Genomic DNA, 22,916 nt, shown 5'->3' on the forward strand with positions numbered 1-22,916 from the left:
CCCACATTCCACTTATATTTCAAAACTTTCTTATCGCCCAATTGGAGCAAAAAGGTACTATGTGACATTAAAATCAATATGAAATAGAACCTTTTAGCACAAATTGGGCACTATGTCAAACACATGCGGTTTAATGGCCATATTTGACCTTACGCCTCTTTAGTGTGACCTTGACCTTTGAGGAAGGGAGGCAGATGTTACACAGCTTATGGTGGTTGATATTTGTACCAAATTTATGTTTTAACCCATTTATGCCTAGTGGACTCTCTCATCCTTCTAAATTGGATCAATTTATTTCCAAAATGAGTAGAAGTATGTCTAGTATATTTATTTCTATATTTAAAATATTTCTTACAGAACTTCCGTTAAGCAAACAACGCAGACCCTAATGGGTCTACGCCGTTTGCCAAGGCCTTTTTTCCTAACGCTAGGCATAAATGGGTTAAAATCGAAATTTGATCAATATAGGGACAGTGTGATTGAACAGCCTCCTAAGAAGGGGTAAGACAAGGAATTCTGGTAATACACTGGTGATATTTCAAGTGTGATATTAGTCCTGGTTACAGAATGGATAGATTCAAGAAACAACATGGCATGAATTAATCAATCTGTTTATACCCTTATACTTGACACACATGCTATATAATTCTGACAGGTGTACCAGAATAAAAAAGATTAAGGAACAAAAACCACATGTATGCTTACACTTCCTATCTGAAAGTAATAGCTGATAAATGATCTGGTGTCATTTCAACAGCGCAAGCATCTTTGAGTGGGAAAGGCCATAAAATAACACTAGCATGCAAGTATAATTATTGGTGTATACACTGAAATTTTACTTCACACTAACATCATTGGCTTTCCTAAAACAAAATCACCTGAAATTCTCTGTTCAAAACCAGGTCAATAACTAAGTCAATCAACATAAACCTGCTGCAGTTCTTTTTTGAAAGCTGGCCCCTTATGATTTTACCAACTGCCAGAATACCCCCATCATGTCAGAAGTCAAAATACCAAGGATCCTGCAGCTGTTCTGACAGATATATCAGCCAGTAACTGGCCAAGAATACAGCAACATGTTCTCAACACAGATGGCCATTAAATATTGAAGTTTCTACATGCAAAACTGGCTGGGCAATCAACCTAGGAACCAGGGCACATTCCAACATTCCAAACATGTTCAGCTTTTGTTTTTTTAAGCAAATATACTGAACAGAGGGAGGTGTTTGGAGGACTGGAGATGAGTAATTTATTATGAGGTCCACTTTAGTAAAGATGTTGTAATTAGGGAAGGTTTGTGTGAATATACTTGTTCATAGAGAATATAAATATTATAAAGATCAAGTTTATCATGCAAGGCTTAGAATCATAATCTATTTATCCTATTATTTCCGCCCTTTTACCATTAATAATAATCAAATATTTTTTTACCATTTTCTTTTTTCTGTAGTTGACAAAAACAGTACAAGAAAGAACAAGAGCTGTCTCCAAAGGATGACATATGCCCCCCATAAACGCTTTGATAAAAATTATGAGTATTTTTCGAAACCTAAACGCATTTTTTTAAAACCTAAACGCGGACCCTAAGTTCAAGGTCAAAGGGGTCAAAATTTGTGTCCCTATGGAAAGGCCTTGTCCATATACACATGCATACCAAATATGAATGTTACATCTGAAGGGACATAGAAGTTATGCGCATTTTTCAAACCTAAACGCAAAGTGTGACGGACAGACGGACAGACAGACAGACAGTGCAATCACTATATGCTCTCCTTCTGGGGCATAAAAACACATCAGGCAGAAGACTTATGTTTTACACATAAAACTGTGTTACTGTATACAGAAAATGTGGAAATTAATGAATGACACAATACTTTTATAGGAAATTAATGTATTATACATATTAAAATACACAAATATACATGTATGTAAGATTATAGGTCAAAGAACAGACAGCTGTTTTTGTTTACATTTTACAAAATATTTATTACATATTGCAGGGTCTAAGTATTAACTTTATTTTGCCAAATTTTCAATACGCTAAACAGCTACTACATGTACAGCAGTCTGAATTTACCTCACTGAGATCATAAAACCAAGCAAAATATCTTTACATTAATAATGAAAACTCACTGCAAATTCAATGGTTTAAGCATTAATATGTTGCAGGGACCCAGCATTGTTCTGTTAATGCAGGTGCAAAGAGTGAAAGCGGTTTGATAGTGGATCTCCGTTTGATAGAGGATCTTGGGTGATAGTGTAATCATTAAGTAATTAAGTAATAAGAGAACTTCCAGCATAACCTGATGAAGTATGATACAGGGAAGCATGCAAACAATAGACTTCAGTGGCTTGAATCATTCTCTAGTCTGTATAACACAAAACAAAGCAGTCTGTCTGGCCTCTAAGCACAGTGTAATTACAATCATTTTCATGCCTTTGTTCTTGTTCTCTACCATTTACTCATTGGTAATATGTTCCTGAGCATGTGTGTATGCCATGTTTATAATACTGGTAAACTAATATGACTGGGAAAGGGAACTTTATTGCATTATGAAGGAGATCTTTTTAAAGGTTCTAGATCATAATTTGCCAGTGAATAAAGCTCAAAACTTGTGACCTGTACATATACTGAGTAAATGGAATAATTATTATCAATTATCAAATCATTAAAATAAGTTACCCCTACAAATACTGATTTACTTAAATAATTATAATATAATCATCAAAATCATTCAAGCCAAAATGCATCATTTCTAAACTTGCACAGCCACCTCGATATTATACTTAATGGCCCTGAGGGTGAACATGTAATATATGACTGATTTGAGCCGTGCTCTGTGAAAAGGGGGTTTAATACATGTGCGTCAAGTGTTGTCCCAGATTAACCTGTGCAGTCCACACAGGCTATAATCAGGGAAGACACTTCCTGCCTTAACTTGATTTTTGCTAAGAAGAGACTTTCTTTAAACGAAAAATATCATAAAAGCGGAAAGTGTTGTCCCTGATTAGCCTGTGCAGACTGCACAGGCTTATCTGGGATGACACTTTATGCACGGCCCATATGATTGATATATAAAAAGCAGATAATACAGTTTTACACTCCAACCTAGATAAATAAGAGGATGTAAGTAATTATAGTCCTTACAGTACTACAGACTGGATTACAAATTATTGAATATGTAATTCCGAAATCCCAAGGCCACTTGAATTGGCAGAAAAGCAAGATGCCTGAGACTGGATTATTCAATGAGCAATTTTGATGTCTGGAATTCAGTTTTCTCAATATTTAGATCATGTCCAACATGTCAAGTGGGTCTGATAGTCCCTAATATTTAAATATTCTGCATTTAAATGAAATAAATATCATAAATAAGTAAGAATCAAACCAATGATGTGCATCTGTATCAAACAACACAATTTGGAACTGGATAGAAGCAATCAGCTGAAAGAAGGATACAACACATCTTGCTCTAATGTGTTCATTTCAAATTTCCTAAATACAGACAATTTCAGGACAGTTGCGCAATTTTCACTGCAAATGAATACTTCAACCACTTGCAAAAACATAGTATTTACCTGAGTATTCTTATGTTATTTAAACTAAATTTTACCGATTAAGCATCCAACTGCTGTTATTTATTTACCGCCAACATATAAAAAATATGATAATACATAGTCATTAAAAATATGTAATATAAAAATGATTAATTGTTGATTGGTAACGCATCCTTTTTTAAGTACAGCCCCTCTTAAGCAGCCAGTCAAGGGAAACAGCCAAATTGGCTGCTTAAGCGGGGTGGCCTCTTAAGAGGGGGTTGGGTCATTATATAGGGAGTCTGGAGTTGATGAGTCATGGCCAACTGTTCAATTTTTGTATAAACAAAATGGTAAATATGTGTACATGTACTTAACAATGTATAGACTTAAAATAATTTTATTTCTTCCTTTCTAAAATCAGCTATAAGACAACATTTTCATTCAAAAAAATATTCTATTCATCTTTCTAATCATCAGAATCAAGTCAATGAAAAAGAATCATTCTCATGATTCATTGTTTACACAATGCGCGTTGTACGGCCCCAATGCACTTAAGATGGGAACAGTTGTGAATCAGTTATGCGTGAATAACTCCCGTGTCACTATAAATCGATAATTTAATCGGTTTATTGCAGTTTTATGGCTTTGAATACCTACCACACGAATTCGTCCCGACAGTGATCTCCTTTACGATAAAATCATGGCCAGTTAAGAGACTGATAATAGCAACCGGGTGTAATCCTCCTGGTTATCGTGCTTTTCATGCATAATATTATAAAAACATTTTTTCATCTCGTAAAGGGTTTTATCAAAATTAATATTGAAATCATTGTAAATATAAAACAAATATAAATGTTTTGTTTTATTCCCAAATGAGAATAATAATTTGTAATCCGAAACACACTCCCGATTGTTTAATGTTAACGAGACGTTTACAAATTCTAGCATCGTCTATTTCCTTTGTCCCGACAAAAGGGCTCGAAAATTATGCACCAATGTACAATGTCACGCCATACCCATGGTTCGAAAGCATGCGTGTATTGATTTTTGGATAAAAACTTTGTAGCACAGAGAACATGTAGATCAGTTGATTTTGGTTAAAAGTTTTGTTGTTCTTTTTAACTCTTAATTAGCCGATAATTGTCATAAATGTGTGCTTGAAAAAGTGTGAGCTACAAATAATAAATTATAAATTAAGAATTTTCCTTTCCAGTAATAATAGGTGATATTCGCACGTGCGGAAACAAAAAGATAAAACGGTTGCATATTGCTTTTAACCCGATAACCCGATAATCCGCCGCTAATTAATTGCAATTTGCAAACTGGCTGTCAAATGTTTATCACACATCACGCTTCAGTACTACAGAGCCTAAACCGTAGACTGGAAGTACGTATCGATTTTTTCGCCGTTGCGTCTGTGTAATTTTGCCGATGTACATGACTGACTTACTTGCGCGTGACCACTAATATGGGGGGAATTTAACATTTGGGATGCAAAATTGCTGGCTGCTGGCCGGAGAAACGGGGTTACCGCTTAAGAGGGGTGCATTATATAGTGTTTATCGACGGTCGCTGCACAGACCGGCCGCCTACACGGGGTGACCGGCGATGAGGGGTGACCGGAAGTAGGAGTTGGACTGTATTATACATATCAAGCACTCAGGGATTTAAACATTTTGAAAATCTGGGGTCAAATAACCATCCCATGTTTGAACATTGCAGGGGTCAAAATGAAATTCTCAATGGTCAACCTACTGAAGCACTGAGTCATTTGGTTAGTACATACTTGTTAAAATGTCTGTAAATGTTTTTTAGTAGATGTTTAAGTCAAATACTATATGATTTAACACAAACTGTATTGTATAAATGATATCATTTCTGCCTTTCCGTAACATTTGCATCAAGATGATACAAGGTAGATCATTTGCAGAAGTAAAAATTAAGAAAAAAAATGCATCAAAAGGCAGGATTCTTCTTTAACTGAAATCCCTGCACTTTCAATATACTCACTGGAGCTTGATGCTCCGCCTCTTTGTTGTCATTGAAGTGTGTAACAGGTGTGACCGGTGTCGTGACTGTGACCGTCTGCTTACCCGCAACTGACGGCGGCGTACTGCGACCGTTTATGAAACCAGACAAGGAGTCCTCCCCATCTCTCAAATCCAAACTACCCGGGTTAGAGTTTAAACTTGACACTGATGAGCCGGCAGACTTCGTCACTTCGGAAAGTGGGCTCGAACGAGCGAAAGTGGCGTCAACAATTCTTGGACCAGGCTTCTCCGGTCTGTCGTCTTCATTTCTACGAAAACTTGACTTCAACAGTCTTGTTCTTTCCGCAACAGAAGGCGGCTTTTCTGGTAAAGGGGGGGCAGGGCCTCTGCTCCCTGGAGGCTGCGAAACACCAGAATTCTGTGCCGCGGCCATGTTTACGTTATCCATCCACTCAACCTCCTATCTGTTCAGATCTCTCCAAAAACACTGAGAACACAATTTATTAATTTCTTTCCAGAAAATATACAACATCCACTGGCAAAGCTAAACACACACAAACACACCAACTGGATAATATCCTCTCTCCCAGCAGCTTTACCAACATTACTTTCACTGGATTTTTAAACCATACACACAGCACACCACCGCAAACCACAAATCACCAAAGCCCAGGAAATATTATACTGCAGAATACAGCAGTCAACACAATGTGAAGTGACTCAATTTCCACTGCCCTGAACATGCATGATCAAGTGTCTAGCAATCTTGAGATTATCAAGAAGATAATGAGTAACTCACAAACTTTCTCTTCTTTATAGACACACAATGTTGGGTAACTGCCTACTTGTATTTATATATGATTACATCACCTGCAACAATGATTTGCAGACCAGATAAATAGACCACACTAATGAACCAGAACAAGTTGTTACATCAATGAATAATAAACTTTCATAAAACAATCTTCTTTCATTTAATATTCGCACAAAATGTTCACAGATTAAAATACATATTCATATTCATGAAATTATTAAACTCCATTTAAGTCTTCTTATGTTTTTAGAGCTTGCATCCATTATAGGCAACTGAATGACATTTTTTTTTCAATTGTACATGTTCAGTGAATATGGTGTCCCCCCTAGAGATTGGGAAGTCACGAGTTTGACCTTCACTGTTGGAGTGTTTTAAGATCTACTGGTTCAAGAGCGCAATTATCAATAAGCCTTAGGCTTTCTATACAACCGAGTTAAAATAAAATAAAACCATTTAAACTAAAATAAACATTAATTGAGTGTTTCCTTGATAAGATATATTATGATGTTCATAAAAGATGTTCATGTACCAATTATAAAAAGACAAGCAAATTTGTTGAATTGATATCCATTCCATTGATATATGCATACACCCATGAAGATTCATGTTGATATCCAGTGTTTTTTTTCACCATTTTGGTTATGGGGCCAGGTCCTTTTGGATTGGGAAAATTTGCAGCGTTTTGACTAAAATTGGGAAATACACTACGCGACCCGTGATTTTTGCCTAATTTGCGAAGTCAAGGCGGGCATTTTGCTTTTTGGGTGGAAAATCACCGCGATCTCATGTGACTGGTCACTCCGACGACGCGCGAGAGCAAGATAATCTTCGCGCTAAATCCCCTCAATGTTGTGGTGATTCGCTGCAATTCGCCATGATCGCAGTGACAACGATGACTCGTCAATTCATGCATAGAAACCGAATCGTATCGATAACTTTATACATGTACATAACGCTTCTAATGTTCACAATTATCCGATTATCCAACATCAAAAAAATAATCTTGAACATTTATGTCGGTAAATATGTTTGAGAATTTCATTAAAACAACCATATGACTACGCCATTTTTCAGAAGTGTAAAGAGTACAACGCATAATGTGGGACACAGCTTTCATTGGACGTGCGTATTTAAATTTAGATTGATACAATACAATCTTACAAAAAAACGTTTTATTGCGTCATACGCCTTCATGTAAAAACGTTTTCCTTCTGGAAATTGTGCTATTAATGCATAATATTATCAAAACATTTTTTGCACACATAAAGCGTTGTAACAAATTAATATACAATTCAAAACAAATATACCATAAGTATAAATGTTCCGTTAAATTCCCAAATGAGAATAAAAATTTATAATCCGAAACACACCTCTGATGTTTTAATGTTAACACGACGTTTACAGATGCTTTCAATATAGTCATCATGTATATTTCCCGACAAAAGAGCGCGAAAATTATGCGGCAATGTACAAGGTCAAGGTATACGAGTGTGCAAGTATTGATTTTTTATACAAACTGCGTAGCGCAGAGAACATTGAATTCTGTTGATTTCGGTTAAATGTTTCTTTGGTATTTTTAAAACAGTTATATCGCCAACAATTTGATATTTCTTTTAAAGTCAATTCAAATCAAACACGCCGTATCCGTATCGTTACTGATAGAAGTAAAACATAATACCTTGACTTGTATGGTTTTTTTGTTGTGAGAGACCATCTGAGTAAACGCCGAAAAATATATCCAAACTGTTATTTTTTGTCAATGCCCTTTGATCCATTATCGCACTTAATTGGCAGCGCCATCCTGTTGTTTCTGTGATTGTCATATCTTTTCACAGTTTGAACACGTACAAAGAGTGCCAATTAGACACTTGAACAAACACTATCACCCGCTGGACAGTACACACTAAATAATCAAATGTTGAGGATTTTTTGTTTTTGGCGTGAAAACCCAGAGAACTGCATGTACATTATACATCATCATAAATTCATTGAACTCTGCGAACGCTAAGTGCTACGTTGATATACTCGTGTTTTTTTTTCAGCAAAACAAACACAATGTTTAACGGCTTTAATATATAGGCAATGATGTAATTACAACAAATAATTTACCACGATGTCATTATAACATGTACTTAACAAGAGCACCGCCTTGCGGGTGCAGACCGCTCATCTATTTTCTTTTTAAAGGTGAAGGGACTCTCATTTTCAATCACAAAGGAGGGAGGAGTGGAGTGAAGAGGGGTGTATAGTGTGGGGTTGTGGACATTTATTACATTATCTTCCAAAAAAGCGAAAAAAAAAAAATAATAATAAAAAAATCGGGGGGGGGGGGTATAGTGTGAGGGTGTGGTGATAATTTGTGAGATGATCTTAAAAAAAAAAAAAAAAAAAAAAAAAATCAAAAAAAAAATTTGGGGGGGGGGGGGGGGTGGGGTGGGGGGGGTGGGGTGGGGGTATAGTGTGAGGGTGTGGTGGTCATTTGTGATATGATCTTATAAAAAAAAAAAAAAAAAAATAGGGGGGGGGGGGAGGGGGGAGGGGGGGGAGGGCACGGGGGATGGTTTGGGTAAAGTCTATTGTGGTATGTCAGGTAAGAGTAGTTTCATCAAAGTATCAATCAAATCTAATCATAAATAAAGAAGTTATGGCAATTTTAGCAAAATTTAATAATTTGACCTTGAGAGTCAAGGTCATTCAAAGGTCAAAGTAAAATTCAAGTTGCCAGGTACAGTAACCTCATGATAGCATGTAAGTATTTGAAGCTTGAAAGCAATAGCCTTGATACTTCGAGTGGATCGAAACACAAAATTTAACCATATATTAAAAGTTACTAAGTCAAAAAAGGGCCATAATTCCGTAACAATGACAACCAGAGTTATGCAACTTGTCCTTTTACTGTACCCTTATGATAGTTTGTGAGTGTTCCAAGTATGAAAGCAATATCTATGATACTTTAGGGGTAAAGTGACCAAAACATAAATCTTAACCAAATTTTCAATTTTCTAAGTATAAAGGGCCCATAATTCCGTCCAAATGCCAGTCAGAGTTACATAACTTTGCCTGCACCGTCCCCTTATGATAGTTCATAAATCTTGCAAGTATGAAAGCAATAGCTTTGATACTGTAGGAATAAAGTGGACCTAAACACAAAACTTAATCAAATTTTCAATTTTCTAAGTATAAAAAGGGCACATAATTCTGTCAAAATGCCAGTCAGAGTTACATTACTTTGCCTGCACAGTCCCCTTATGATAGTTAGTAAGTGTTGCAAGTATGAAAGCAATAGCTTTGATGCTTAAGGAATAAAATGGACCTAAACACAAAACTTAACCAAAATTGTCAATTTTCTAAGTATAAAAAGGGCACATAATTCTGTCAAAATGCATGCCAGAGTTATCTAACTTTGCCTGCCCAGTCCCCTCATGATAGTAAGTAAGTGTACCAAGTTTGAATGCAATAGCATTGATACTTACTGAGAAAAGTGGAACTAAACGCAAAACTTAACCAAAATTTTCAATTTTTTAAGTATAAAAAGGGCACATAATTCTGTCAAAATGCACGCCAGAGTTATCTAACTTTGCCTGCCTAGTCCCCTCATGATAGTAAGTAAGTGTACCAAGTTTGAATGCAATAGCATTGATACTTTCTGAGAAAAGTGGACCTAAACGCAAAACTTAACCGGACGCCGACGCCAACGCCAACGCCAACGCCGACGCCGACGCCAAGGTGATGACAATAGCTCATAATTTTTTTTCAAAAAATAGATGAGCTAAAAATAGAACAGTAATGTATTTCCGATTTCCGGCTTATCAAGCATTGTGAATGTATGTACAACACTCGAAAAGTAACGCGAGTAACACGAGTTATCCGAATTGGAGCCTGAAACAGAAAATAAATAAGTATAGCATATTTTAGTCCAAATAATTAGATGTAATCTACCGATTACATTTAACCTTTAAATAAAAGTGTTACTTAAACAATTTCCCGTGTCTTAAGGCGCGAATATTTTGCTAAACACTGTTAACAAAAGGGCTAGATCTACACTTTATAATTCTTTATGAAATGCAAAAATAAGTATTAACATAATTAATAACGTCAATTAACACACACTGTAAGATCAAAGTTTAAATGGAAAACTTATATCATATTTTTCGTAAATTACCAAATTATTAGTTTCGTCTAAATCAAATACCATGTATAGAGAAACAAGGTATTTATAACCCACCAATGACGAAACAATATGCAACTTTCAATTTACACAGTGCTACATGTATATTGCAACAATATGGAATTTGAACAGTGGTAGTGTATTCGGGCCTGGAATATAATTGATTGTAAGTTTTAATAAACATTCTGCTAATGCAATTAGTTAAATAATGTTTACATGTTATGTTAAATAATTATTATTGATCATTCTTCTGCGCTGTTATATTAATTTGGAGCCGTTAAAGCTTCCGACATTACTTCATCACGTTCATGTTGTAACGGGAATATTTTGGCTAATACGCCCATTGCATACAACAACAACAAAAGCTTTATTATTGCAATGTATAATGTAAGTGTATACATATATCTTACATGTACATGTAATGTAGTGTAACCCTTAATGTAAATCTCTTAAAAAGGTGAACCACGGCGGTTCGCGGTGATTCGCGCTGATTGCGTAACAGCGAGATACATCGCGCGACGGTCGCCGAGACATCACCAAAATTTTCTTGTCGCTCGGAATCACCGCAATTTGTCACGTTGCATCGATTGCGGTGATGCGAGAATTGCGGCAAAAATCACGGGTCGCGTAGTGTAAGTGTTGTTGTTGTTTTGCTAAAAATGCTTAAAAATTGAGAATACAAGACAGTGTTTTAAGTATTATATTTACTAAGGTTGAACTTATATGGATGGAAGTTGAACAAAATATTGAGATCTAAAAAAAATAACAACTAATATTTTTTGTGTGTGGAAACCTTCCATTTGGAATATTTAGCTTCCATTTGGGAAAAATATACATGTATACTTTTTTCAGTTGGGAAAGGGTCCTGTCACGTAATTGTATTTACGTATTGTTCGTTGATAATACACAGTAACCAACAAAGTTCATTTCTGATTTCTTGGCGTTTTATTTCTGCTTATTAACACAACACAACGTTTCCAAAATGTTTGTCAAATACAAGATACATGCGAAGCCCGCAATGGGCCCATCCCGCGAAAGCCAGCAATAATGCGACTAGTATGTTCGGCCGTTTAAGTAAGACTGTCCATAAATATAGATATAAACAACGAAAGCTTTGATAATTGTTATGTGTACAATTCTGATTGGCTGTGTAACGTCACGTGTCTACATGTACAATTCTGATTGGCCGTTTGTTAAGTCACGTGTCTGCAACATAAATATGACGTATGCAACGGACACTTAACGAATACATACGGGAATTACCGAATATTGACACATACGGTTAGCAAATATTCGTGCCCGGTAATTATAACCTGAGACTAATGATTTGTTGATCCAGATGACTGCCTATTTAAGATTGTATGAAATGTGGTACAAATTTCGATCATTATATAAATCCAACAATGCCCCAAATGTGCGTTTTGTGTGCATTATGTTACAGTCCACTTAACTGAACCAATATAGAATGAAAAAAACAACCCCACTGATATCCTATATAATTTCTGAGATATTCTATGCCAAAGGCGGAGGATAAACAAGAGATGTGTTTGTCAGAAACACAATGCCCCCTACTGCGCGGCTTTGATACATGTTTTTTTTACCTTTGACCTTGAAGGATGACCTTGACCTTTCACTTTCGGAGGCATAAAAAAGGTAAAGGACAATTGCTTTCTGTCAAAGAATTATCTGTTTTTAATTTCAAATCACTGGAACTAAAACACTTTAAACACATCTTGATTAAGTTATGACAAGAGTTTTGTCTTTGACATTTTTAATCTGTGGAATAGATGCATTCAGTTGGTAGGAATGTTCTTCACATTTTAAATGGCCCAAGACATAAAATTAGCTGGAAAATGCTGGATAAATCGTGCTGTATTATCTATGTTTTGAGATTGTAATATTATTTCAACTGTTGTCTGTTTTCACTGCATCTCATCAGATATAGATACGAGAAACGCATCATGTCATAAATTAATTATAACTTTTTTTATGCACAGACATTTTCAAAGCTTCCATAAATACATTCTGGTACATTAGTAGTGACTGATAAATTCTTTCAGACCATTTGTTAGACTCCCAATAAACATAACCTATCCTCTAAAAACTAGTTTTGTTCAAACGCTGTATTTAGAACAGCAATAAAGAGAAATAATTTACTTATAACACATTATGTAACTTGCTCTCTACAGGAAATTATTATTTTAATAAGCGCAAGTAGTTTCACATTTATATTGTTTATAGTCCTTTGTTTAATCATTTCTGACACAACTGGGTGTATTTAATACAATGTATACAACATGAACATCGGACAAAAAGTGAACAAATGACAACTTAATATTTTCTACTTTATGCTCTTAGCAAAGCTATTGAATTCAATGTATAGCGCGATGAAACACAAACCAAACTATTATGTCGTTGCAATATTGCAACACCCAGCTATTATTATGAACCTCCAGGTTGCTGACACATTTCAGTAAAGTAAATCATGCGACAATTTTCGGAATGAGCTAAACTGGAACATTCCAGGGAATAGAATCACTAGTCCATGAACAAACTGGCACAAGAGCTCAATTGGTTATTGTCGGCTCGGGTACTACTTACATGTACCAGGGGTACTCTTTAAGTATACTTACATGTACCCTGGGTACAGTAAATATACTAATATGTACCCAGGAATTTTAACGCTGAATCTGTCGTCTGCAATTTTTTAAAATTAACTATGTTCACATTTATGTCAATTTTTTGTTAAATGGCCTCTATATTATTGAAACTCACACTCAAAAAGCATTTTTTTTTTTAAAGAGAAGTTTGTTTTAGATTAAAAATATCGTTTTCCGTTAACTACTAGCACGTTTTACGACATCGGATTTTGAGCGGGAATACAACTCTGGTACAGTCTAATATCGACTGGGTAATAATGGGTATGGTAAAGTACATTTACCGTACCAGGGGTACATGTAAGAATACTTAAGAGTACAAGGGGTACAGTGTAAGTAGTAGCCGAGACGACAATGACCAATCGAGCGGCACAAGATTATATAATAAGTCTAGTTAATGCCATCAATAAGTGAAAATTGCTATGTGCAAATAGCATTAAACCAGAACAGCCTGCAAGAAACTCATAGTCTGTTCAGGTTTTATGCTTTTTGCTGCTCATCAGTATCTGAATGTTGGAATTGAAGCCTTAAAAACTTGAATATAGTAAGAAAGGTCCTAAATTAAATATCACTTTCTAAGAAACTACAAATGTGTCAAAATATAGGTATCTAAGTGGTAAAGGGTTAAATTAAATATTACTTTCTTAGAGACTACATATGTGTCAAAATACATATCTAAGTGGTAAAGGGTTAACACTTGAATGTGAAACCCTGCACAACAGGATACTCTGCCCAATCATTAGTACTATCAGCCGTTCTCTGGGTCTTGCTTTCAAAACAGATGCATTCATTTATGTTGACAGGAACCAAACCCTTGAGTTGGTGGGGCAGCCACAGAATTTAACCATTTGATTTTCGAGGATGACTCAGCTGAAATTGGCTATTTCTTGCTAGATCCTGAATTAAATAAACATGCATTTTAGCAAAGAATGGGTGGTCCTTACATTATCTCATTAAAGATGCCATAACATGAGCACAAGTACAACATACAGGTAATGATGTACCATGAAGTTTACATTAAAAGATGCTAAATACATATGAGCTGTGCTCTGTGAAAAGGGGGTTTAATGCAAGCGCATAAAGTGTTGTCCCAGATTATAGCCTGCGCAGACTGCACAGGCTAATCAGGAGACATTTTCTGTTTAAGAAAGTTTCTTCTAAGCAAATATCCAGTTTAGGCAGAAAGTGTCATCCCTGATTAGCCTGTGTGGACTAATACACACATGCATTAAACTCCCTTTGCTCAGAGCACAGCTCATGTTTACGGATAAACAAAGATTTGATAAGAATCCAATTCGCTGATTCACTGCGGTGCTCAAGCTAGGACAGTCCTACTCCTAGTAGGACAACATGTAAAGGGAAAAGCGCAGCATCCTGTCCCAAGGTGAAACTTGTTTTATTCACCATAACAACATTATTTCAATCCAAATGCATGTATTATGGTATTATGAAATATATACATATATTACATATACTAAAATCAAAATATCAAAATATGCATCAGGGTTAATATCACTGATCGCTCTCAAGGGCCCTGTTGACGAATCAGCACCCTCTCCTTTTAACCATAGAGTGATGCACTGTATACTATCATTTGAATTCTGCAAAGTCAGAGGTACAAAATGTCAATAATTCATCATGGTTGTAAAATGTAAAGTATAAAGACATTACATTTCAATTACCAATCCAGACATGATAGCAAACAATAAAGTAAAAATTGAAGGGAAGTAACTGCAACATGACAGCTGTTGTGCCAATTAGTTACCAGTATGTTGTCTACCTTTATGTACTGTCAGAAAATAATACCTACATGTAATAATACTAGAAAGGGCTTTTTCACTTGATTTGGGGAGAGGGCCTGGCTTCCATTTTGCGGACAAAATTATTGAAAAAACTGAAAAAGGAGAAGAAACTTCCCAAAGTAAGCTTGAACTTTGGAGATATTGCATCATTTTAAAGATATTCCTTAAAGAGAATGGGCCTTTTTGTTTGGGAGAGGTGGCACTTGCTAAGCCCTGTTAGACATACATAATCAAAGCACTGAAGGCACAGACGATGTTCGCTATTGCATAATTTAACACGCAATTCATTTTTCAAAATCAATCGCAAGTTTGAAATGAACAAACGCCATTCAACTTTTTAAAGTGTGTGTCATAGCGCACGGGTCGAGTTTTGTGTGCACTTTTTATCATCCTTATTATTTCATAGAAATAACTTAGACAAAATAAAAACAACATGCTTTTTGGACGTTCTGTAAGCATAGAAAGTATGATGAAAATGGTAATGAGAACTTAATATAAAGAAAATTTGCAGTCACCATCATATTAAAGGAATATTTTTTCTAATATCAAATAACTATCTCACCAAAAATATAAATTCATAATGAAAGTTCCGTATACAAAACTTTTGATTTTTGACGACATATACAAATTCAAATTATACAATAATCTTCGTATCTTGTATATGGAGGAATAAAAGTATATAAACATTGCTGTTTATGCTTTACTTGTTACCCGAGCAGTTAACACGGTGTCAGTAATGCTGACATAAACATAGGTATAGAGCACTAATGCGCTTATAGGCATAGCTGTTTTACTCAGTTTTCATCTTAGTGACTTTTACATAATGCCAAAAGACACGCATGAATATTTTCGAATATTTAATAAGCTGATTCGAGATACAACCTCTGAATTTTTGCTACATCACTGCGTAGGTGCTCAATTCAAAGGATGTAGCACTGTTCTCTGTATGCTCAACGACACAAATTGTGGCCCTGTTACAATTACGCATTACAATCCACCTCGCAGAATTTCACTTTCGCCTCCAAGATGAGAAAACAATCATTAGCGAAATAGTATAGTGTCACGATAAGAGAAAATCGTTTAATTATCATACCACAATGTTTGCCGTACTTGGTCAGCACGTCTGGAAATCATTCCTTAATGTGTGGATAGGCTGCCATTATTAACAAGTTTGCTATTTTGAATTCAATTTTGTATCAAAAAGCATTGTTCGTAAATGTGGCATTTTCAATTCGCAATGAGATTTGTAATGACCCTCGTCATGTGAAAATGGGTCTTATTCCATATGCGCCCATCATATAAATAGCCCACTCAGCTATCTCTCTTTCTGGTAAGGAGAAACATAACATATTGAGTGATTTTATAGCGAACAGCATCGCCTATGGCCTGAGTGCGCAAAAGCACATGTTGGGTTTAACAAACACTTGCCCAAACACATAAGACCCATTTTCGCATGACGGCGCTATTGACGTGATTTAAATGTATCGAAAGAAAACTGCGTTTAAATCAAATATCAACATACAATATATTTTGATAGTGAAGAAAGATACTCATAACAAGGCATATGAGGACACATATGAAGTGCTCTCCCGTAGTATATTTTTTATCTACTCACACTAATGTGTGGTTTGACAAAGCTCACACACATTTCATGTGGTGAATATGCAACTTACAAGTGAAAAACAAAACACAATAGTTTAACTTTTGTTTTATTGTATTTATTTATTTAGAAAAGTAAATTGCAAACTTTATTTCAAAGTCAGCGTATACGTCGACTACATTTTTTAAAGATATTTATTGTTATAAATATATATAATATAATATATTTAGTTGTTTTCGGTTTAAGCGATTATAAAGCTTTTTCGAGGTTGCCTATAGTATGCCTGTAGCAATTGATGAACTCATATCCAACTGTCTATGTATTGAGAACTGTGAATATAAACAAGCTAAACCTTCTACTAACCTTCTACTATTGCGTTGCTAGCACCTGTAAATACAAAAGATCGCCGCTATCTGTTGAGAACCAAAGAACGTTTTCCAGAAAAAAACCCTGTAGTAGCATAAACAAGGTTACGAAACAGGTCATTCGTATTATTATTATAAACTGTTTGTTATATTCGGGTTTAGCGATTATGAAACATTTTTTTGTTTTTGTCTATCGTATCGCTGAAGTTATTGTTGAACTTATGTTCAACGTTTTATAAATTGAGAATATAACAAGAGGGCCATGATGGCCCTGAATCGCTCACCTGACTCATTAAGATCAGATGAAAACTATGACCTCTATTGTCTACACAATGTTTTTCTATGATTTGACCTAGTGACCTAGTTCCTGACTCTAGATGACCCAAATACAATCCCAATCCAGATTTCATCAAGATAAACATTCTGACCACAGTTCATAAATATTGGATGAAAACTGTGACCTCTATTGTCAACACAAGGTTTTTCTATTTATTTGACCTAAATTTTTATCCCAGATGACCCAAATACAATCCCACCTAGATTTCATCAAGAATTCTGACCAAATTTCATAAAGGTTGGATGAAAACTGTGATCTCTAATGTCTACACAAGGTTTTTCTATTATTTGACCTAGTGACCTAGTTTTTGACCCCAGATGACCCAAATAAAATCCCAACCCAGATTTCATCAAGATAAACATTCTGACCAAATTTCATAAAGATTGGATGAAAACTGTGACCACTATTGTCTACAGAAGGTTGTTCTATTATTTGACCTAGTGACCTTGTTTTTGACCCCAGATGACCCAAATACAATCCCAAACCGGATTTCATCAAGATAAACATTTTGACCAAATTTCATCAAGATTGGATGCAAACTGTGACCTCTACTGTCTACACAAACAAATTGTTGACGGATGGACGCACGGACAAACGCAGGCACGCACAACGGACGCCGGACATCACACGATCACATAAGCTCACCGTGTCACTTCATGACAGGTGACCTAAAAATATGTGTCGGAGATAAACATGAACAGTTGTGGTTAAAATCCCATAGAAACAAGGGCTGTTTGTAAAACATGCATGCCCCCCTATATGGGCTATAAGTTGTAGTGGCAGCCATTGTGTGAATACGTTTTTTGTCACTGTGAATGGTGGTGGTGGTGGTGGTGTAGTAGTAGTAGTAGTAGTAGTAGTAGTGGTAGTAGTAGTAGTAGTAGTAGTAGTAATAGTAGTTGTAGTAGTAGTAGTAGTAGTAGTAGTAGTAGTAGTAATAGTAGTAGTAGTAGTAGTAGTAGTAGTAGTAGAAGTAGTAGTAGTGGTAGTAGTAGAAGTAGTTGTAGTTGTAGTAGTAGTAGTAGTAGTAGTAGTAGTAGTGGTAGTAGTAGTAGTAGTAGTAGTGGTAAAAGTAGTAGTAGTAGTGGCAGTAGTAGTAGAAGTAGTAATAGTAGACGTGGTGGTGGTGGTGGTGGTGGTGGTGGTGGTGGTAGTAGTAGTACTAGTAGTAGTAGTACTAGTAGTAGTAGTACTAGTAGTAGTAGTAGAAGTAGTAGTAGTAGTAGTAGTAGTAGTAGTAGTAGTAGTAGTAGTATTAGTAGTAGTGGTAGTAGTAGTAGAAGTAGTAGTAGTAGTAGTAGAAGTAGTAGTAGTAGTAGTAGTAGTAGTAGTAGTAGTAGGTAGTAGTAGTAGTAGTAGTAGTAGTAGTAGAAGTAGTAGCAGTAGCAGTAGCAGAAGCAGTAGCAGCATTACAAGACCAATACTTAAGAATGATCAAATGGAAAAAGGTAACCTAGCACTGGCAGTAAATATGGGGCTCATTTACAGGTCAGATTTGGAATCTCTGCTGTAAAATGAGATTTTGAATGAATTAAAGGGAGGCAAATCAGTAATAAAAAGAACATGCATCAACCGTAGTTGTTTCCCTTGTTTGAACCATGCTAAATCCTTACAAGTTTGGAAAGAATTGGATGAAAAATTTGGACTTCATTGCATAAACACCATTTTCTCAATTCAAGGGGAGGTAATTCTGTACTTCATGGACCAATAATGCTCATTTTTTGTAGGGTTCGTGTCCTCATTGATATAAAGACACTGTGCAAATTTGGAAAGGATCGCACAAAAAATGTGGAAGATTTTCGAAAGTTTTCACAAAATAGGCAAAAACGAATAAACATGCAAAGTTCAACGAGCTCCTGCGGCCATGTTTTTTGACGAATAAAATTTCTTTGAACAACTTTTTCAGGGGAGCCTTCAAAGGTCATCCCTGTGAAATTTTTTGAAAATCTGATGAGCGGTTTCTGACAAGAAGATTTTTTAAGGTTTTTACCATATATGGTCATGACAGCCATCTTGGTTATGTGATCAAATTTTTATAACAATTCTTTTGTCCCATGACCTAGGGATGCTCCACATGAAATTTAGTTGAGATTGGCTCAATGGTTTAGTAGAAGAAGATGTTTACATATTGTTTACAGACAGACGGACGGACGGACGGACGGACGCTGAGTGATCACAATAGCTCACCTCGAGCTATCGCTCAGGTGAGCTAAAAAAGCGTTAACTTTTTCCCGAATCTATTAATAGCCTCAATTTACGAATGACCTGTACTACGTCATTGAGGTGTATGTGAGAGCTAAACCTATTGCTATGTTATCGCCCGTGGACTTTCCTTTGTTTATCGACAGGCGCATCTATTAATAGCCTCATATTATGAATGGACTGAGCAAAAATACTACGTCATGAAGACGCTGCAGAAAGTGGACAATCTTATTCATTCATTAACAATCTCCTCCGCGACACCTACAATAAGATCATTGTTTATTTTTCTTTTCTATAAAAGCACCGTTCAAAACTATTGCATTTAACACGATATTAATATCATGTTTCCATTTGTGAATGAATATAATAGGAGAACTCAAACCTCTTGCATAAATTAAACAACTCTTTCTCACTCGGATACGCGTAGTAAGCGGGTATTGGGCTCCTAGTAGCTAAGGCGTATCGACCTGAATTTTAGACTAACTACCTTAGACGGTCGCTAAGCGACCATCTAAAAAACAAGAATATCAGTGAAACTGTTAGTTGCTCCCGGTCCCAATGATGCGCTTTGTCAATCTATGTGTTAATAACCACTTAAAAAAATCTTTTATTAGCCTCGGTGACCTTGACCCCAGTGACCTCAAACCTCATCAAAAGGTAGAGGCCCATGCAAGGTACCTACATGCCAAATATGAAAAAGATCGGTAAAGTATTTAAGGTGCTATGAGAAACTGTTACAAAAGCTTGATGGAAAATTATATTAATAGCCTCGGTGACCTTGAGCCCAGTGACCTCAAACCTAATCAAAAGGTAGAGGTCCATTCAAGGTACCTACATGGCAAATATGTAAGAGATAGGTAAAGTATTGAAGGCCCTATGAGAAACTGTAAGAAAAGCGTGACGGAAAATCTATTATTAGCCTTGGTGACCTTGAGCCCAGTGACCTCAAACCTCATCAAAAGGTAGAGGTCCGTGGAAGGTACCTACATCCCAAATATGAAAGAGATCGGTAAAGTAACAAAAGCATGATGGAAAATCTAATATTAGCCTCTGTGACCTTGACCCCAGTGACCTCAAACCTCAACGAAAGGTAGAGGCCCATGCAAGGTACCTACATGCCAAGTATGAAAGAGATTGGTAAAGTATTAAAGGTGCTATGAGAAACTGTAACAAAAGCATGACGGAAAAATCTATTATTAGCCTCGGTGAACTTGACCCCAGTGACCTAAAACCTCATCAAAAGGTAGAGGTCCATGCAAGGTACCTACATGCCAAATATGAAAGAGATCGGTAAAGTATTGAAGGTGCTATGAGAAACTGTAACAAAAGTGTGACATAAATCTATTATTAGCCTTGGTGACCTTGACCCCAGTGACCTCAAACCTCATCAAAAGGTAGAGGTCCATGCAAGGTACCTACATGCCAAATATGAAAGAGATCGGTAAAGTATTGAAGGTGCTATGAGAAACTGTAACAAAAGTGTGACGGAAGGAAGTAAGGAAGGACAAACTGGCAACTATAATTATGCTCCCCGAAAAATTTCGGGGAGCATAAAAACTTAAATAAAAGAATTGACCTTAATTTAACACTATTCTTTAACTGACATGATCGCGGGGAATTAAAAAATTGATAACCATTTAACAATTTCAAACAATAACAAATCTTTTAACAAGAGCAGCAAACTACAAAATATTAATTTTAATATCACACAACAATTTAGTATCTGTTTTTGCGTAAGAAAAATGTTAACAGAGACATACAAAGAACTTTTCTCAACATACATAATAATATAGAAACAGAATAGACACATGATGGCATATGTGTTAGAAGGCACTTTCTATAAATGTTAAAATGATTGTTGATGATTGTGTGATGATATGACATTCATGACAACAAAATATTGATATACGTGAAGATAAACTCTAGAGAAGTATTAGATTATATGCAGAAGAAAAACGCAAGTGCGCAATAAGGATATTCATTCATATTAAGGATATTAGATAACAAACCACTCAGGACTGTAAAATTGTACCAGAAATAAATATGACTTACATTTACCCTTCTGTATTTACTCCTACAACGATGAAAATATTATTTATTTCAATTTCCTGTTCTAACATTTAATATATTTTTGTTGAAATTCACATTGTTATGTAATGTAGGCAATACTTTATCAGCAACTAATTCAATTGAAGTGGCATTTAAGTACACAATATAACAAGAGCTGTCAGAGGACAGTGCGCTCGACTATTTGAGTGCTTGACAGTATAACGTAAGCCATCAAGGAGAAATTGTTCATATTCAATAATTTATTAGACGCTTTTTCAAAAATAAAAAAGGAAAAAAAATAAATAAAAAATTGGGGGGGGGAGGGGGGTTAAGAGGGGGTATAATGTGGGGTGGGGGTCATTTATTAGAAGATCTTTCAAAAATAAAAAAAGGAAAAAAAAATACTTTTTTTTTAAGGGGGGATGGGGGGGGGGGGGGTAGGGAGGGCGGTTGAGACGGGGTATAATGTGGGGTGTGGTCATTTATTAGATGATCTTTACAAAATAAAAAAAGGAAAAAAAAAATTTTGGAGGTGGGGGGGGGGGGGCAGGGATTCTGGGTTGGGGCGTGGGGTATTGTTTGGGTGGAATCCACTGCGGCATTCAGGTAAGTGTTGTTTTGTCAAAGTATTAATAAAATCTGATCATAAATAAAGAATGTATGTATGGCAATGTAAGCAAAATGTTCAATCAGTAAAAAAGGGGCAATAATTCTGTAAAATTGCTTGATACAGTTGTCTGCTCTTGTTAATAGGTTGGGGTCATGTTGGTAAACAAGTATGCAAAATATAAAAGCAATATGTCAAGGGACATAGGAAATATTTGGGGTATATATATAAGTACGCAAACTTTAACATAGATTTATCAATAATATGCATATTTTAAGTATAAAAGGGGCAATAATTCTGTCAAAATGCTCGATACAGTGGTCTGCTCTTGTTTATAGGTTGGGGTCATGTTGGTAAACAAGTATGCAAAATATGAAAGCAATATGTCAAGGGACATAGGAAATATTTGGGGTAATATACAAACTTTAACATAGATTTATCAATAATATGCATATTCTTAGTATAAAAAGGGCAAAAATTCTGTCAAAATGCTTGATACAGTGGTCTGCTCTTGTTTATAGGTTGGGGTCATGTTGGTTAACAAGTATGCAAAATATGAAAGCAATATGTCAAGGGACATAGGAAATATTTGGGGTAGTAGGCAAACTTTAACATAGATTTATCAATAATATGCATATTCTAAGTATAAAAAGGGCAATAATTCTGTCAAAATGCTTGATACAGTGGTCTGCTCTTGTTTATAGGTTGGGGTCATGTTGGTAAGCGAGTATGCAAAATATGAAAGCAATATGTCAAGGGACATAGGAAATACTTGGGGTAGTAC

At 35.7% G+C, this 22,916-nt stretch overlaps 1 protein-coding gene across 5 annotated transcripts in view; it reads right to left on the bottom strand.

Moving 5' to 3' along the window:
* The window catches only part of LOC127856269 (uncharacterized), a 111,028-nt gene that overhangs the window by 33,999 nt on the left and 54,113 nt on the right, over window positions 1-22,916 (bottom strand). Inside the window, exon 3 of one of the 5 annotated variants that reach the window (XR_008037928.1) lies at window positions 21,529-21,550. The exons of 3 other annotated variants lie outside the window; for them this stretch is intronic. Coding sequence is in view for 1 of the 2 variants with exons in the window: in XM_052392377.1 (XP_052248337.1) it covers window positions 5,551-5,979 (429 nt within the window). In the remaining variant the exon portion in view is untranslated. Of the gene's footprint in view, window positions 1-5,550; window positions 6,582-21,528; window positions 21,551-22,916 lie in introns of those variants that run through there. One more of the 5 variants, XM_052392377.1, reaches the window with a different exon arrangement.

Source organism: Dreissena polymorpha, chromosome 13 (genome assembly GCF_020536995.1).
Source record: "Dreissena polymorpha isolate Duluth1 chromosome 13, UMN_Dpol_1.0, whole genome shotgun sequence".
Lineage (NCBI taxonomy): Eukaryota > Metazoa > Mollusca > Bivalvia > Myida > Dreissenidae > Dreissena > Dreissena polymorpha.